The 17,843-nt window shown below is 35.1% G+C and overlaps 2 protein-coding genes across 3 annotated transcripts in view; one reads left to right on the top strand and one right to left on the bottom strand.

The window, feature by feature from the left end:
- Window positions 1-755: 755 nt before the first annotated feature.
- LOC106104383 (ATP-dependent RNA helicase abstrakt) lies at window positions 756-10,789 on the top strand. The gene is made up of 12 exons (XM_013284463.1): window positions 756-975; window positions 1,065-1,247; window positions 1,679-1,846; window positions 3,981-4,170; window positions 5,753-5,889; window positions 6,577-6,674; window positions 7,403-7,566; window positions 8,197-8,402; window positions 8,939-9,055; window positions 9,326-9,516; window positions 9,970-10,069; window positions 10,649-10,789. The coding sequence occupies exons 1-12, from the start codon at window positions 756-758 to the stop codon at window positions 10,735-10,737; spliced, it is 1,863 nt and encodes a 620-aa protein (XP_013139917.1). The 3' UTR covers window positions 10,738-10,789.
- A 303-nt stretch (window positions 10,790-11,092) lies between these two features.
- The window catches only part of LOC106104742 (adenylyltransferase and sulfurtransferase MOCS3), a 10,737-nt gene continuing 3,986 nt past the window's right edge, over window positions 11,093-17,843 (bottom strand). Inside the window, exons 4-11 of one of the 2 annotated variants that reach the window (XM_013284997.1) lie at window positions 17,364-17,484; window positions 16,482-16,632; window positions 15,667-15,750; window positions 14,734-14,845; window positions 14,158-14,268; window positions 13,521-13,627; window positions 11,375-11,594; window positions 11,093-11,269 (exon numbers count right to left, since the gene is read on the bottom strand). In XM_013284997.1, coding sequence (XP_013140451.1) covers window positions 11,115-11,269; window positions 11,375-11,594; window positions 13,521-13,627; window positions 14,158-14,268; window positions 14,734-14,845; window positions 15,667-15,750; window positions 16,482-16,632; window positions 17,364-17,484 — 1,061 coding nt within the window. In that variant the 3' untranslated portion in view covers window positions 11,093-11,114. Of the gene's footprint in view, window positions 11,270-11,374; window positions 11,595-12,111; window positions 12,958-13,520; window positions 13,628-14,157; window positions 14,269-14,733; window positions 14,846-15,666; window positions 15,751-16,481; window positions 16,633-17,363; window positions 17,485-17,843 lie in introns of those variants that run through there. The other variant, XM_013284910.1, reaches the window with a different exon arrangement.

The raw sequence follows: 17,843 nt of genomic DNA, 5'->3' as shown, positions 1-17,843 counted from the left end.
CACTAAACATTAAAAGAAGAAGAAGTAGAAATTTGACTTTGACAGACCGCGACGCGAGGTTTGTAAGCAAGAAAGTGACGTCATGAGGCGTTTTCGCGGTCTTTGGAGAAGTTGTTTTTAGTTAAGTGTTTTTGTAATGAAATGTTGCGTATATGGTTTTATTATATTTTTTTTTCATGTTTAGATACGGTTTATCTACATAATAAAAGCAATTCCAAAAATTAGGAAACATCCCCATTGGCTGATTACTTAATTAATCATTTACCCATAGTTTCGTAGGTTATTGACCTGTTTAATTACCTTTTATAACTCTTCAATTAAAAGTAGGTAAAGACCTAAATTATATATCAAATCTCAATGATAAGCACAAGAACAAAAAACAATTAAACTCACCCTTGGGGAAATACAACAGTCCATATAAGTCCTTAGATTTTGTCCTAACCTATTATATCTATTTCCAATATAAATAAAGCCTTACCTTTAACAAGATCATGTTTCGCTGTATAAATAAAACTTAAAACAATCCGTATTTTATGAAAATGCATCGCATGCAAAGTTATAGAAAGAAATCAAATGATAGAAACCAATAAAAAGTTTCAAAAGGGCATGTTATTTTGGCTTTATATTCTGTATTCATCTTTGTTTGTCGTGACTGTCAATGTCATTGTCAAACTAAGTAATAATTTTACGTTTTGTATTTATTTGATTGTAAGTAAATAAAACATGAAAATTAACTGATAATTAAATCAATTAACATGTCAGAAGAAAAAGCGGACGTTGCTCCGCCTATAAAACGTTACAGGCGTGAAGAGAAATCCTCAGAATCTGAGGAAGAGATTGATAATTATGTACCTTATGTTCCGGTAAAAGAACGTAAAAAACAGAAGTTGCTAAAGCTTGGTAGACTTGGGCAGGTAGCTGCAGAGGCGGCGGCGGAAACTAAGAGTTCTAGTGATAATGATTTGGACGACGAAGGTAATTATTTGTGGTTAAAATAAGGGTAATACTAAAACACTTTATTTAAGAGACTAAAAAAATGAATTTAATCGGGCCATACATTCCAGCATCTCAAGAGGAATGGGGTCGTAGATACAATGTGTCACTACTGGACCAGCATAGCGAGTTAAAGCGGTTAGCGGAGGCTAGAGCACTTTCTGCTGCTGAACGACAAGCACGGGAAGAACAGCATATACTAGAAAGTGTTGCTCAGAGCAAAGCTTTGATGGGTGTTGCTGAGCTTGCTAAAGGTAATGTTAAATTAAAATTAATTATGATTACACTCTTTTACAAATTTACAAATCATGGGACACTGGAAAGGGAAATATTTTTTGTTGGTCCCCTCCTCAGTTAATTAAAGGTATAAAATGTGCATTTATGGATGTCTATGAGCTTTGGTATTTAACCAAATTCTAGCCTCTTGCTTGTTTGCCAACTTATAATCTTGCCTCTTACCAATGCAAAATGCAAAAGTTTAGATAGATGGATGTTTGTTAGAGTCTAAACTGCTAAACATATCTCTATGAAATTTGACAAAGACATAGAGGATAATCTGGTAAAACTCATAGGATTCTTATTTTTGTTTTTTTATCCCATGCAAATGAGATCAAGTGTGAAAGCCAATAAAATAATGAGTAAGTTTTAATTAGGACTTAAAAAAACTATTCCTTCAATTTTCCAGGTATACAATACGAGGATCCAATTAAGACATCATGGAGACCACCTCGGTCTGTGTTAGAAAGACCTCTGGAAAAGAATGATCTTATCAGACAGCAACTTAGGATATTGGTAGAAGGGGATGATGTACCCCCACCTATTAGGACATTCCAGCATATGAAATTCCCTAAAGGTAATCTATTCTATATATTGATAGATTCTTAAAAACTCATGTCAATATAATGGGGATGTTTCCTAATGTTACAAATCCAAATAAAGTTATGTTTAATATTTTAAAGACAGCATTTTATAACCTATAATAACATTTAGAGACCTTGAATGTTTGTCTCAAATTAAATATAAATTAAAAACGTTGCAATATTTTTTACCCTCCATTACTCGATCTCAAACACCAATGACGTCACTTTCTCGCATATAACATGGCAGTGTGACCAACTTCAGTAAATGTCAGTGCATTTTGTAGTTATATATTTTTTTAAATGATTATAAGAATTGAGTTTTCGTGTGTTATATTATGAGGACTCCATTATTAAGTGTTTTTATATTTACGACATATTTTACGAGCAAATTTTCGATCAATATGACGAAAAAAATAGTAAAAGTTATTTGAGTAGCTAATATTCAAATTTGACAGACCACGACGCGAGGTTTGTAAGCAAGAAAGTGACGTCATGAGGCGTTTTCGCGGTCTTTGGAGAAGTTCTTTTTAGTTAAGTGTTTTTGTAATGAAATGTTGCGTATATGATTTTGTTATTTTTTTTTTCATATTCAGATACGGTTTATCTACATAATAAAAGCAATTCCAAAAATTAGGAAACATCCCCATTGTATTTATATCTATACTCTATACTAATATTATAAAGCGTAAAAACTCACTACTTAGTGGCATAGGATGTCAACAATCATAGCATATTTTTTAATAACTCGTTAAAAAAAAAGCCCTACACTTATGACATGCTTTAGGCTATATTTTTTTACACTATTAAACTTGAGGGACAAATGAATTGGAAAAACCATCTGGGAAAGGGATCATAGACTACAAGCTGCCAACATTAAGGAAACAAGGTTGCCATGGTTTGTCATCATGTCATGTCATTTTGACATTTGCAATTGATAATTTGACACATGTAAACAATAAAATTTTCATAATTTTATGTGGATATAGTTAACAGCTAGTTATTAGGTGTCATTAAATAATATTTAAATGTTTTATAACAAATGGTGGAGGTTAATGTCATCATCCACTTGCCCTTACGGAGGGTCTGCTCAGTATGTGCTGCTCTATACATCTCTATCAGCCATATCTGAATCCACTCCTTTCTTAAGCATATCCTCTTTCACACAATCCATCCATATTTTCTTCAGTCTTTCTCTTCCTTTTTAGCCATCCACATTAATTCTTAACACTTTCTGGTTTATGTCCCCATCGTCTTATCGCAAAACAAGTCCACACCACTCTAACCTTTTGCTTCTCAATTTCTCCACCACTGGCGCTACTTTCAAACTACCTCTAATGTACACATTCTTAACTTTATCCATTCTTGTCACACCACACATCTATCTTAACATACGCATCTCAGCCATAAGCAATGTGGAAATGTGAAAGTTTAGATGGTTGGATGTTTGTTAGAGTTCGTAGCCTAAACTGCAGAATGGATTTCAATGAAAGTTGGCATAGATGTAGAGTATAGTCTGGAAGAACACATAGGCAACTTACTTTTGTTATTTCAATACCATGCGGTCGGAGTCGCGGGCGAAAGCTAGTAATTTAAAAATGTTTTATAACAAAAGGTGGAGCTTAGTATATATATATATAGTGAAATTTGACAATTAATATAGTACTTTTTAGAGTAACCAATACAAAGATTTTGTTCACACTTACTAATATTATAAATGCGAAAGTTTAGATGGATGGATGTTTGTTAGAGCTTCAAGTCTAAAGGCTGAACAGATCTTGATGAAATTTGACATAGATGTACAAGATAGGCAGGAAGAACACATAGGATACTCACTTTTATTTTTTAAATCCCACGCGGACGAATACGCGGGCGAAAGCTAGTCATTTACATTTCTTTTGTCCCACAACACATATAAAAAACATTGCTACCATACCTCTATTTCGACTCTAGCTACATTCTTGCTATCTCTCTCTCTTCTATTCCTATGTCCTCAAAGTGGGGCAGAGGGCGTCCTCAGTACGCCGCCAGCTCGCTCTGTCTTACTCGCGTTGTATCTCGGACCATGACAGCCCGATAGCCTTCAAGTCGGCCGCCATCCTTGCTATACTGAACATTAATTCTTTCTAGGTATCTTAAGAGGTCTAGAAGAGAAGGGTATTAAAAAGCCCACACCTATCCAAGTGCAAGGTATCCCCGCAGTGCTCAGCGGTAGAGACATGATAGGAATAGCTTTCACTGGCTCCGGAAAGACTTTAGTATTCATATTGCCTATTATAATGTTCTGTTTAGAACAAGAGATAAAAATGCCATTTATAAGGTATGTATCTATACTTTTTTTTTATAATACGAGGTGGCAAACTAGCAAGCAGCCACCTGAATCCACCGAAATGGAAAGCGACCGCTTACCATAGACATCTGCAATTGCAGATGCGTTGCCTACCCTAATTGACGAAGGAGGAGACGCATATAAAGCGGACATTTCCCCTTCCTATGCGTCTCCTCCACCGTCAAATCCACTTTTCCCTCCTATCCTTTCCCCTTAAGGAAAGGGCGGAAAGGAAAAGGGACTAAAATTAGGCCTCCGGCACCACAGTCATCAGACGAAACGCGGAATTGCTTCCACTTCACGCCTGTTTTCTATGTAGTCGTGGTATTACACCGGGCGAGCCGGCCCATTCGTGCGAAGATGTTAAAGCGGGCTCTACCACTGAATAACCACCTCTATCTACCACACTTATCTTTATCTAAACACATTTCTTTGTTGCCTAACATGTCAGCAATTACAGCATATTTTTGAATAGTTCTTTTTTTTTAATAAAAAGCCCTACACTTACGTCACGCTTTAGGCTACAATTTTCACGCCATTAAACTTAGGGGGTAAATATTTTGGATAAAAACCGTAATGTGAGAAAGAGACCATAAGTTGCTGCCAACATCAAGGAAGCAAGGTTGCCATAGTTTGTCATCGGACATTTGCAATTGATGATTTGACACATGTATACAATAAAATAAAATTTTCAAAATTCTATGCCTATGAAGTTGCAGGGAACAGCTTGTAATTTAATATTAATAACATTAGTTTATTCTTAGTCATATTAATATTATAAATGCGAAGTTTAGATGGATGGATGTTTGTTAGAGTTTGTAGCCTAAACAGCTAAACGGATTTCGATGAAATTTGGTATAGATGTAGAGGATAGTCTGGAAGAACACATAGAAAACTTCGTTTTTTTTTTAATATCATGCAGACAGTCGCGGGCAAAAGCTAGTAATATTATTAATGTGAAAGTTTAGATGGATGTTAGTAGCCTAGACCCCTGAACTGATCTCAATGAAATTTGGCATAGACATATAGGATAGTCAGGAAGTACAGATAGCCTACTTAGTTTTTTTTTAAATACCACGCTATAGGTGCTGTGAGCCAAAGCTTGTAATATTATAAATGCGAAAGTTTAGATGGATGTTGATTGTTGGATGATATTGTATCCTAAACTGCTGAACAGATATCATTAAAATTTGTCATAGATGTAAAAGAGAATCTAAAAGAACACAGACAACTTTTTTTTCAATTCCACGTGAAAGGTGCCGTGAGCCAAAGCTTCTAATATTATAAATGCGAAAGTTTAGATGAATGTTTTTTAGAGTTTATAGCCTAAACTGCTGAACAGATTTTTTTAAACATAAATAAAACACCGCTTGACCACGACTCCACCTAAGCTAAGTGAAGACGCGGCCGAAGGATAGAGCGCGTTACCTTAATAAGTCCCGATACACCCTACTAAATCAATATATCAATGAAATTTAGCGTAAATGTACAGGACAGTCTAGAACACATAGGCTATTAAGTTTTTTAATAAATTCCTACAGTTAGCCTTAGTATAGGTAAATTGTATTTCCAGAAACGAAGGACCTTATGGTTTAATTATTTGTCCTTCACGAGAACTTGCTAAACAAACATTTGACATCATCCAGCACTTTGTAAGACATATCAAGTTGTCTGGTAACCCTGAAATACGAAGCTGTTTGGCGATCGGGGGTAAGCAGTTAGACTAATTTATATCTATAATAATATTATAAAGAGGAAAGATTTGTATTGTTGTATGTACAGTAGTACTCGATAACTCAAACCTCAGTAACTTAAAAACCTCTATAACTTTAAAAAATAATATGTTCCCTTCACATCAGAGCCCAAAACCTCTATAACATAGGCCCTTGATAACTTAAAACTTCTATAACTTAAAGTATTTTGTGTTTCCTTTGGACTTTAACTTATCGAGGTACTGAGCCGATTTTAAAAATTCCTTCACCATTAAAAAGGTAATTTATCTGTGAGTAACATAGGCTATAATTTTTTTTTAAATTCAACGCGGGCAACGTCGCGAGCAACAGCTAGTCATTAATATTATAAAGAGATTTTTATTTTTGGATTTTTGTATGTGTTCGATTCACCAATAAATAATTTATCTGTGCCTATGTTAGGCTATATTTTTTATTACTTTTTATTTCCACTCGAGCCAAGTCGCAAGCAGCAGCTGGTATTATAGAAAGGAAAGATTTGTATTTTTTTTATATTGAAATAACTCAAAAACTACTGGATTGTTTTTATAAATTCTTTCACCATTATAAAGCTACAAAACTGGGTAACATAGGCTATGTTTTTTTTTATTTTTTTTTACCACATGGACGAAGGCAGTTAACAGCTAGTATATGTGTATACATTTAGGGGTGGCGGTGTCTGAATGTATGGATGTTGTCCAAAGAGGTGTCCACATAATGGTGGCCACTCCTGGCCGGCTGATGGACATGCTGGATAAGAAAATGGTGAGTTTTAAAATATTTACAAGCTACATATGCTAGGAAATGTTAATTAAATAGTGTAAAATGTTGTCAATGTCAGATTTCCTTCCTCAACTTGCAAATAACTCACAATATCAAATGCTATGTAAGATACTGGCATGCTGGGTTACTTTCAAACCAGTAAATATCAATGAGACCAATTAAAATATCAATGTCAACATCTCCCTTTTCCTCCATTACCTTGCATGTATATATCAATAAATCAAAATCGTGCTATTTACTGGCCTGTCATGTACTGGCATACAATTTCACGTTCTCTTAAGCCAGTAAATGTCAATCAGGTCGTGTAAGACGTGTCAATATTCCCCTCAACGTCTCCCTTAACTTGCTCGTAGCTGTCATTAAATATAATACCGTGCTAGCTACTGGTTTGTCAGTAACGGTATGTAAGTTTGTGTTCCCACATGCCAGTAAAATATCCATAACATCATATAAGACATGCCAGTGTCAAGTGCCACCCTTTACCTTTCTCTCAGCTAGCACATATCAAATTTTGTGCTAGGTTCTAGCTTGTCAGATACTGGTATTCCAGTTAACGTTCACACAAGCCAGTAAAAAATCAATAAGGTCTTATAAGACGCCAGTGTCACGGCCCCCTTCCCTCAACTTGCACGTAAATGTCACTAAATCAAATATCTTACTACTGGTGTGCTAGTGGCATGCTAGTGTCCTACTGGCATGTATATTTCTAGGTGCGTCTCAACGTGTGCCGCTACCTCTGTATGGATGAAGCAGATAGGATGATAGATATGGGCTTTGAAGAGGATGTTAGAACTATATTCTCGTATTTCGCTGGTCAGCGGCAAACTCTACTCTTCAGTGCCACTATGCCGAGGAAAATACAGAACTTCGCTAGGTAAGGAAATGTGGGAATATTACTAATATACTAGGTTTAGCCCGCGACTCTCTTCGCTTGGAATTTAAAAAACAACAGTAGGCATAATTTTTAACCTATCTGAGCCTCTATCAGCCAGTGTTGGGACAGGCCGTAAGTATACTATGTGTTCTTCCAGACTGTCCCTGTACATATGTGACTAATTCCATTGAAATCCGTTCTGCAGTTTATGCTACACTAAAATATCCATCCATCTAAACTTTTGCATTTATAATAAATCTATAATGTTTAAATGTATGTTTTTTAGTTTGTACCCTCAACTGCTGACCGGATCTTGATGAAAGTCATAGATTTAGAGGATAGTATGGAAGAAAATATAGTATACTTAGGGCCTGTCCCACCAAATTGTAAATTGTTTATTAAAGGTCTGATAATAAGATTTTGTTTTCTTATCTGACAGTGACGTCATTTTTAAGCTATCTGAACCTCTATCAGCCAGAGGTGGGCCCTTAACCATTTTAATTCCCACAGACGAAGTCGCCGGCGATAGCTAGTAAATCAATAAACTGCTTTAAATTTAATGAATTTCTTTAATTAAGAAACTCAAACAGTCCGACATTCCGAGTGTTCATATAACATTAATATGACCAGATCAGCGCTGGTGAAGCCAGTGACGGTGAACGTGGGGCGCGCTGGCGCGGCGTCGCTCAACGTGCGCCAGGAGCTGGAGCCAGTGAAGGCGGAGGCGAGGACAGTGCACCTGCTGCAGTGCCTGCAGAAGACGCCGCCGCCGGTGCTGGTCTTCGCGGAGAGGAAGCAGGACGTTGACGCTATACATGAGTATTTGTTGCTCAAAGGTGAGTATCCTCGATCTGAGTGGTGGAGGGTGGCCATGTTTGATTGAGGGTGGTTATGTAGGAGTGAGGATGGCCATGTGGGAGTGAGGGTGGCCATGTAGGAATGAGGGTGGCCATGTAAGAGTGTGGAGGGTTATCAAGATGGTGGCCATATGGGAGAAAAGTTGTTGGCCATATAGAATATGCAAGGTGAAAGAATTTTACGGACATATAGAAGTAAGCAATACTGCCATGTGGGAGGATAATGGGTGGCCGTATAGAAATATACAAAACGGCCATGTGGTAGATTTTTTGGTGGCCATGTATAAGTATTCAGGGTGGTCTAATGGGAGCGTAGTTGGTGGCCATATAGAAGTATGCAAGATGGACATGTAGGAGTGATAGTGGCCATGTAGGAATTTACAGTGGGTTTATATGAGAGCTTAGTGGGTGGCGATATGGTCCCTTAATTGTAAGGTAGCTGATGGAATTTTATAGGCTTTTTTATATTGAAACCCTAAGAAGTCGCGGGCATCAACTAGTATGTTACTATGCAGGAGTGGAGGCGGTGGCTATCCACGGCGGCAAGGACCAGGAGGAGAGGTCCCGCGCGGTAGAGGCCTTCAGGAGAGGAGAGAAGGATGTACTGGTAGCCACCGATGTTGCCAGTAAAGGTATGTCATCTTTAGGGAGATCCTTTGTGTATGTTAAGTGCAATTAATAAAAAAGTCAATTTATCTATCGTTCCGATGTTATAAAGAAGAATGATTTGTATTTTTGTATGTATTGAAATAACTCAAAAACTACTGGGTGGATTTCAATTCATGCATCATTAAAAAGCTACGTTATCACTGGGTAACATAGGCTATGATTTTTCATTATTTTTAATTCCACGTGGACAATGTCGCGGGCGAAATTATGAATATGCAATTGAACTTACCCAGGTCTGGACTTCGCAAACATCCAGCACGTGATAAACTACGACATGCCGGAGGACATAGAGAACTACGTGCACCGCATCGGGCGCACGGGGCGCGCGGGCGGCGAGGGCGTCGCCACCACGCTGCTGGGCCGCGCCGCTGACGACAGCGTGCTGCGGGACCTGGTGCATCTGCTGCGGGAAGCGGGGCAGAAGGTAATAGAACAGAAGAGAAGCGTCTGTGAAATTTGAATAGCAATTATATTAATAATATTTGTTGGTACTAAAGCCTGTAGAATTTTAATAGCAATGAAATGTTCTAGATTTGTTAGCACCTGTGTAATTTTAATAGTATTTTTCTTCAATACTTTGTTAGTCATACCTCCTGCAGAATTTTAATAGCAGTAAAGCCTTTAGAATTATCGGCGCCTGTGTAACTTTAATAGCAATGAAACACAAGAATTTTCAGCACCTGCGTAATTTTATTAGCAATTATTCTACTTTGTTAGTATTACCGCCTGTAGAATTCTGATAGCAATGAAACGTTCTAAAATTATCAGAGCTTCGTAACTTCTATAGCCACCAAACACTTGTTCTAGATTTGTTAGCGGCTGTGTAATTTTAATAGCTAGTTTGTTAGCAAGTTTCTTATAAATATATTTGTTACAGGTGCCATCATTCCTGCTGGACATGATCGGGGAGCCGGACGTGCCCGCGCCGGATGGACAAGGCTGCTCCTACTGCGGCGGTCTCGGACACAGGATCACTGGTATTACTAATATTAATGCGAAAGTTTGCATGTCTGTTAGTTTGCATCCTTCGCTATCATACTAATTAGATGGATGGATGTTTGTTAGAGTTTGTAGCCTAAACTGCTGAACGGATTTCGATGAAATTTGGTATAGATGTAGAGGATAGTCTGGAAGAACACATAGACTACTCATTTTTGTTTTTCTATAATTCCATGCGGACGGAGTCGCGGGCGAAAGCTAGTTAATATTATAAAAAGGAAAGATTTTGAATTTTTGTACGTATTTCATTCATACAAAAACTACTAACCCTATTTCACCATTAGAAATTTAATTTATCTATCAGTAATATAGGCTGTATCTTGTATTTTTTTCACGGCGGCAAAGCAGAGAGCTGTTGCTAGTCATGTATATAGAGGATAGTCTGAACTCAACACATAGAATACTTACTTTTTTGAGCATTTCAGAATTTAATTTTGACAATTGAAAACTACTTAACTAGGATAGATGAGAAAAGTGAAGTTTTCTTATGCGGGATGTCTTAGAATACAACTATTTGCTAATTTTTTTAAACTAATATATATTTTATTTAATTCCAGAATGTCCCAAACTGGAGGCGGTACAGAACAAGCAAGCATCAAATATCGGCAGACGAGACTATCTCGCGAACACGGCGGCGGATTATTAATACAATTTATTATATTAGAGTAATTAAAATGATTTTTATGAACTGTAAAATGAAAAAACCCTTTTCTTTCAAACCTTTGCAAGCTTATTCGATATTATCGCCATCTATTGTCTATATTTCAAAGGTTTTTTTATTATTTTAGTGTGTCAACGCCATCTATGCAATGATTACCGCACTACGGCATTTGCTTTTGCAAAAAGTTCCAAAAAGGCTTAAAAAAATTTACTTAAATCATCTATTAGGCAGCTTTCCGTTATTATTAGATTTAACATGCCCTTTTCCCTAATTTCACCAAAGTATTTTATTTATTTGAAACAATGCGAACTTCCAGATAATTCAATAGAATAAAACGAAATCATCTAAAAAATACTTTATTTTCAATACACAGGGAACTCGTGGTCAATATTTTCAGACCATGAGTGTAGGCCACCAATCAAATCTTTTATTTTTTCTTTGTGGTCCTCATTTATGTGGTCCAGGACCATTTTAGCTGCTATCTGAGAATCATTGCCACGTCTGCAGATAAAAGTTACTGTAAATAAATAAAATTATTTAGATATTTAATATTGAGACCCTTTTAAAGAGAAAATCAATAGAAATTAAAATTTTAAACAAATAATTACTGAAATATACAAACCTTGTGAATTTTCATGAACCATTTTCTTTATTTCTTCAACTTTTGTTCCATGGAGTTGTTCTATAGGATAATTAACAGCGCCATCTATACGACACATATTAAACTCTTCTTCGTTTCTCACATCTATCAACAGATGGCGCTTATCAGAACTTTCTAGTAATTCCTTCAGCTTTTGTGCAGAAATTCTACATTCTGGTGTCAGAATTTGAAGATCTACATCCTGAAATATATAAATAATTTAATTACTTATTAATAAATATTAATAAAAAAGCAATTTTAAAGTAGTTTTTTTTTTTAATTAAAACTGCAAAATCGCTGTATATTATTAAAATATCGTTCTTCTCTCGTCTCATTCTTTTTTTCTATTCTCGTTACATCAGTGTACAAATTTTTGACACTCTAAAGGATTTTAAAAATATAAAATATCAATTCCTACGTTATTAAAAAAACTACAGACGATTTGAGAACTTCCTTTTGGAAGTCGGTTAAAAACATCGATTTTTTCACAATTGATAATTATTCACATTGAAGTCCATATCGATTTAATTTTAATCGATTCTAATTAAATAATAAGATAAATAGATTTAATAATAATAAGGGAGTGTCCAACCAAATTGTAAATTGTCTGATAACAGTAAAACATGTGATGGAAATATCGGATTTTGTTCCCTTATCTGACAGTTATAAGCTATCTGAGCCTTTATCAGCCAGAGGTGGGACAAGCCCTAAAAGAGAGATTTAATAAAAGAAATAAAAAAAAATCTTTATTCATAATAATAATTTACTTCACAAGGCATACAAATTGGGACATTTTTATTATATTCCATAGATGGCAATAAATTGTGATCACCAAACAAATCGCAAACATCACCGTCATTTTTCGGTTTAAAAATTCTTATATTTTTTTTACTTGCAACATTAGAGAAAGTTTTCCTCGAAGCTGGCAACTGACCTCTATTTTTCACATCATTCACATAAAAATTATACAATTGGTACAAATTTTTCACATTACCTACATTTACATATTCTATATTTGTACAAAATTGACATTTAGATTTATATTTCGGTAAATTATCCATATATCTGTTTACATTTAGACTTTTTATTGGTATTTTAGGTTTTTTATTTTTTTCTTTTGACAACCAACTTCTTAACATAGCTTCTTTTATTCCTAATGTATTTAAAAACATAATTCTACATACAGACAATCTTTCCTCTTTATATATCAAATGGTATAATTTTGTATCTATTTTTCTAGATATCGTATCATTTTTCCTTCTTCTTTTAGGTGATACAATATCTATTAAAGAACGAACATAATTCTTCTTCCCCTTCCAATCTAGATCGTTCCAGAAGTAATTGAATAACTCCCTTCTAGTCTCTTCTGGGATAGAAGAACAGAATCTATATATGCCTTTAGCGCAGAATTCTGATTTACATCTGTTACCAATTCTTCTTTCTGATTTTAAAACATCCTGTATGTATTTCTTCTTTTCTCCATTTTTTATACGGAAACCGAAATAACTTCGACCTGTCATACGTTTCTGTTTCTCTTCTTGACGTGATTTAGATTCTTCTTTCTTCTAGAAGGAAATTTTTTACATATTTTTTTAATTGATTCATTTAGTTTATCTTACATGAATGCAATAATTTGTATGGATGTTTGTTACTATTTAGGTCCATAATGCTTTAATGGAATTTTTTAAATTTTGCATAGATATAGAGTAGTCTAGAAAAGGTTGCCTTGTTAAATTTTTTATTTAATTTTGTTAAGTCACGGGCAAAAATTATTTTTTTTACTATCGCAATTTACTTATATTATACTTATATAAAGGATGTTTTAATTTTAATATTTATTAAAATTATTACAATAAAAAATCTATTTTCCATTAATTTTTTTCAATACCGCGAATGTTTTTTTTATATTAAAAATAGAATTTAATTAGTAAAAAAAATATAAAAAAAACTTACCTATCGATGTTAACATTCCCAGTTTTGAATTAACACAAAAACACTAAATACAAAAAAATCGAAAAAAATCCTTCACAATTTTTTTTTTTTTTGAAAAAAATCCTTCACAATAAGAAAATTACGAAAACCTTTATTTCAAATATTAGTTATTTATTTAAAGTATTTATTATCTTACCTTTTCTTTGGCTTGAGATTTACAAAATACTTCGTAATCGATTAATTTAGTTATTTCAGGGTTTTCAGAACAAACTGGACAACTGAGATTACGTGAACGAAGTTTCACTGAAAAAATACATTTTTTTAAAAAAATCTTGTAACATATTTATTGTTTTAATACTTTGAGTTCAATTTTTAATTTACTAAAAATTTAAGTGATTTTAGCACGTAATTATAGATTTTTTAAAATTTCAAGAAAAAAAAAATATTGTACTTAAAATGCAATTTCTGTTATTTAATAAAAAGTACACGAAAAATAATTGCGGCCCATAGTCTATACTAATATAATAAAGAAGAAAGATTTGTATTTTTGTATGTATTGAAATAACTCAAAAACTACTAGACTGATTTAAAAAAATCTTTCATTATTTGAAAAGCTATGTTATCTGTAACATAGACTATGCTTTTTTATTATTATTTTTTTAATATCGCGGACAACGTCGCGAGCAACAGTTAGTGTATATAACCAGAATTAAGCTGCCCTGCATTTTTAGTATCATTTCAAAATATTAAATTCACTTAAGTTAGTAATTTTATAATTAAAAGTCTACAATATCTGTCAGTTTATAAAATACCCGACTACAAAAACATCATACCTGTTCTAAAAGTGACGTCATCTCCGTCGAATATTAACAACCTTTCCACTAACAATTTCTCATATTTATGTCCAACAAGCAATTTTATTGCTTCTAAAGCTTGTAATGCACCTAGAAATATAAATAAGAATAAATAAACCGGTCGGGCAAAATTGCCCTACTAAAAGTAAGTCGGGCAAATTTATTTTTTTGTGTAATGGATAATATATTTTCTACTTCAGTTGGTATTGGGGCAAAAGTTATGAAGTCGTGCAAAGTAATTATCTCGAGGGCAATTTATTAGTCTGAAAAGTGAAGTCGGGAAAAATCATCATACATTACAGTCAGGTTGGGTTGAATAAACAGTTATGTCAGTTAAGTATGGCAAAATTATCAGACATTACAATTAAGAAGTGCAAAATGTTCAGTCAAATCAGTTAAGTCGGGCAAAATGATCAAATATTACAATTAAGAAGGGCAAAATGATCAGTCACATCAGTTAAGATGGGCCATAAACAACAGTTGATAATATTTAAATCGGGTGAAATCATCAGTCATGTTAATCCATCCACATTACGCTACCAGTCGGGCACTCACCTATAACGCCGGGTATGGGTCCTGCCACCCCATTAGCTGAACAACTACCCACAGTCTCCGCGGGCGGCGGCTGCGGGAACACGCAGCGGTAACAGGGGCCCTGGTACACCTCCTGGACATAATAATCCACCTGGCAACTTATAAAAGAGTCAACTGGCCACTTATGAAAGAAACAACTGGCCATTATAAAAAAGCCAACTGGCCACTTATAAAAGAGCCAACTAGCCACTTATAAAAAACCTACCTGACCAATTATAAAAGAGCCCACTGGCCACTTATAAAAGAGCCCACAGGTCACTTATAAAATAACTACCTGGCAACTTATAAAAGTACCACCTGACCATTTATAAAAGAGCCAACTGGCCACTTATAAAAAAGCTAACTGGCCACTTATAAAAGAGCCAACTGGCCACTTATAAAAAACCTACCTGACCAATTATAAAAGAGCCCACTGGCCACTTATAAAAGAGCCCACAGGTCACTTATAAAATAACTACCTGGCAACTTATAAAAGTTCCACCTGACCATTTATAAAACAGCCAACCGGCCACTTATAAAAGAGCCAACTGGCCACTTATAAAAGAGCCAACTGCCACTTATAAAAGAGGCAACTGGCCACTTATAACAGACTCACCTGGTCACTTATAAAAGAACCAGCTGACTACTTATAAAAGAACCGCTGGCCCCAAACAAAAGACACAATTGGCCACTTACATAGAGACCCACCTGGCCACCTATCATAAGACACACATGGCTTTTTACTATAAGACCTACTTGGCCAATTAACTTGTAACCCATATGGCCACCCACCAAAAGACCCACCTGGACACTTATCGAAAGTCCCATCTAGCCAGTCACCAAAATACCCACCTGACCATCTACTTGGCCCTTCACCAAAAGACCCATCTGGTATAAAAGATAGTAAAAAAATACCTTTTCTATATTTCCTTGACTTCTATATCCGTATACAGTTAATTGTCCCTCCATTTTTAATGCACTCCCCGATATTAAGGGTAACTATAAAATAATAAAAATCAACTTAAGTATCTAAATCTTACTAATATTATAAATGCGAAAGTTTAGATGGATGGATGTTTGTTAGCGTTTGTAGCTTAAAACGGTTGAACGGATCTCCATGAAATTTGGCACAGGTTTAGAGCATAGTCTGGAAGAACACATAGGATACTTTTTATCCCGGGAATAGTTACCGTTCCTGTGGGATTCATTAATTTAGTTTTTTAATGTTTACTAGATCATTCTGCAACGGTTCAACATATCTTATTGAAATTTGTCACAGATATAAAACAAAGTGTGGAGTACACATGAGATAAGCTTCATCCCCGAGAAATGTCCGGTTCCCGGGATACGTAGCTTTTTGTTATTTATATATAACGAGCTATCGCCCGCGACTCCGTCCGCGTGGGATTAAAAAAAAACAAAAGTGCCTATGTGTTCTTCCAGACTATCCTCTACATCTATGCCAAATTTCATCGAGAACCGTTCAGCCGTTTGGGGTGCAAAGTCTAACAAACATCCATCCATCCATCCATCCATCTAAACTTTCGCTTTTATAATATTAGTAAGATAGTTCGTATGTTTTCTAATACCACGCGGACGAAGTCGCGGGCAACAGCTCGTTAGTTAAGTTTCAAATTTGAATATTTTAAAATTTTCGTTTTAAACCACAGCCAATAGATGGCGTTTAACCAGTTGGGTTTTTTTTTTTTTTTTTTATAATTTCTCCTTACCTTAGTCATCACACAAGCGTCATTCAATAAATATCTCGTTGGCACATTATCAGTACAATCTAAAACGACATCATATTTAGACATAATTTCCAAAGCATTAGTTGAATCCAATTGTACCATGTATGGAGTTATTTTAATATTCGAGTTAATGCTGAAAAAAAAAACAATATAAATGCTAAAGTTTGGATGGATGTTTTTTTTTAATATCATGTGGTGGCAAACGAGCAAGCGGCCACCTGAATCCGCCAAAAAGAAAAGCAACCGCTGCCTTTAGAATCCGCAATTGCAGATGCGTTGCCTACCCTTATCCGACGGAGGAGACGCACATAAAGAGGATATTTCCCCTTCCTATGCCCTTTACCATCAAATCCACTTCCCCTTTCCATCCCCTCCTTATAAGAAAAGTATGGTAAAGAGAAAGGGACTTAAATTAGGCCACCCGCACCAAACTCATCAGACTAAACACGGAATTGCTTTCATTTGACGCCTGTCTTCTGTGTGGTCGTGGTATTGGGGGCGAGACCTGCAGTGCTAAGATGTTAAAGCGGGCACTACCACTATAAAAACAAACTTGACAACTGATATACAGTAGAACATTGATAAGTTAAAGTCCAAGGTAAACACAAAATATTATAAGTTAGAGGTTTTAAGTTATCAAGGGTCTATGTAGTAGAGGTTTTGGTCTCTGATAGGAAGGGAACATATTATTTTTTTGAAGTTATAGAGGTTCTTAAGTTACCGAGGTTTGAGTTATCGAGGTTCTACTGTAGTACCTTTCAAAGAAAGTACTGGTGAAGTAATTTTGTTCAGTCTCATCTCTGTATCTCTTAAATGTCTTTGAATTGAATCTTCTTTTTGAAGTCGGACGTAATATTTTCTTACCTTTTCAATGTCTCCGCAGCACTTTCCGCTTTACTTTTATCCTGGTCACATTCTCCATGCAATATCTGTCTATGTATATTTGTTATGTCCACTTTATCATAATCTATTATTCCTATTTCACCTGGAATACATAAAAAATATATTTATCATATAAATATTATAAATGCGAAAGTTACGATGGATGGATGGATGTTTGTTTGCATTTGTAGCCTAAACAGCTGAACAGATCTACATGAAATTTGGCACATGCTTAGAACATAGTGGAAGAACACATAGGCGACTTTATATCCCTGGAATAGTTACGGTTCCCGTGGGATTTATTGTTTTAGTTTTTTAATGCTTACTCGATCATTCTAAACTATCGAAACTATCTACTATCTATCTATTCGAAACTATCTTCCAAATTACCCTATAACTTACATATTTGTGTTGTTTATATGTGCCATCAAAACTTAGGGAACTCTCTCCCCTTTCAAACTA

Source organism: Papilio polytes, unplaced genomic scaffold, assembly GCF_000836215.1.
Source record: "Papilio polytes unplaced genomic scaffold, Ppol_1.0 DF824493.1, whole genome shotgun sequence".
Lineage (NCBI taxonomy): Eukaryota > Metazoa > Arthropoda > Insecta > Lepidoptera > Papilionidae > Papilio > Papilio polytes.
Note: the sequence above shows the minus strand (reverse complement) of the source record. Positions and strands in the feature narration are given on the sequence as shown.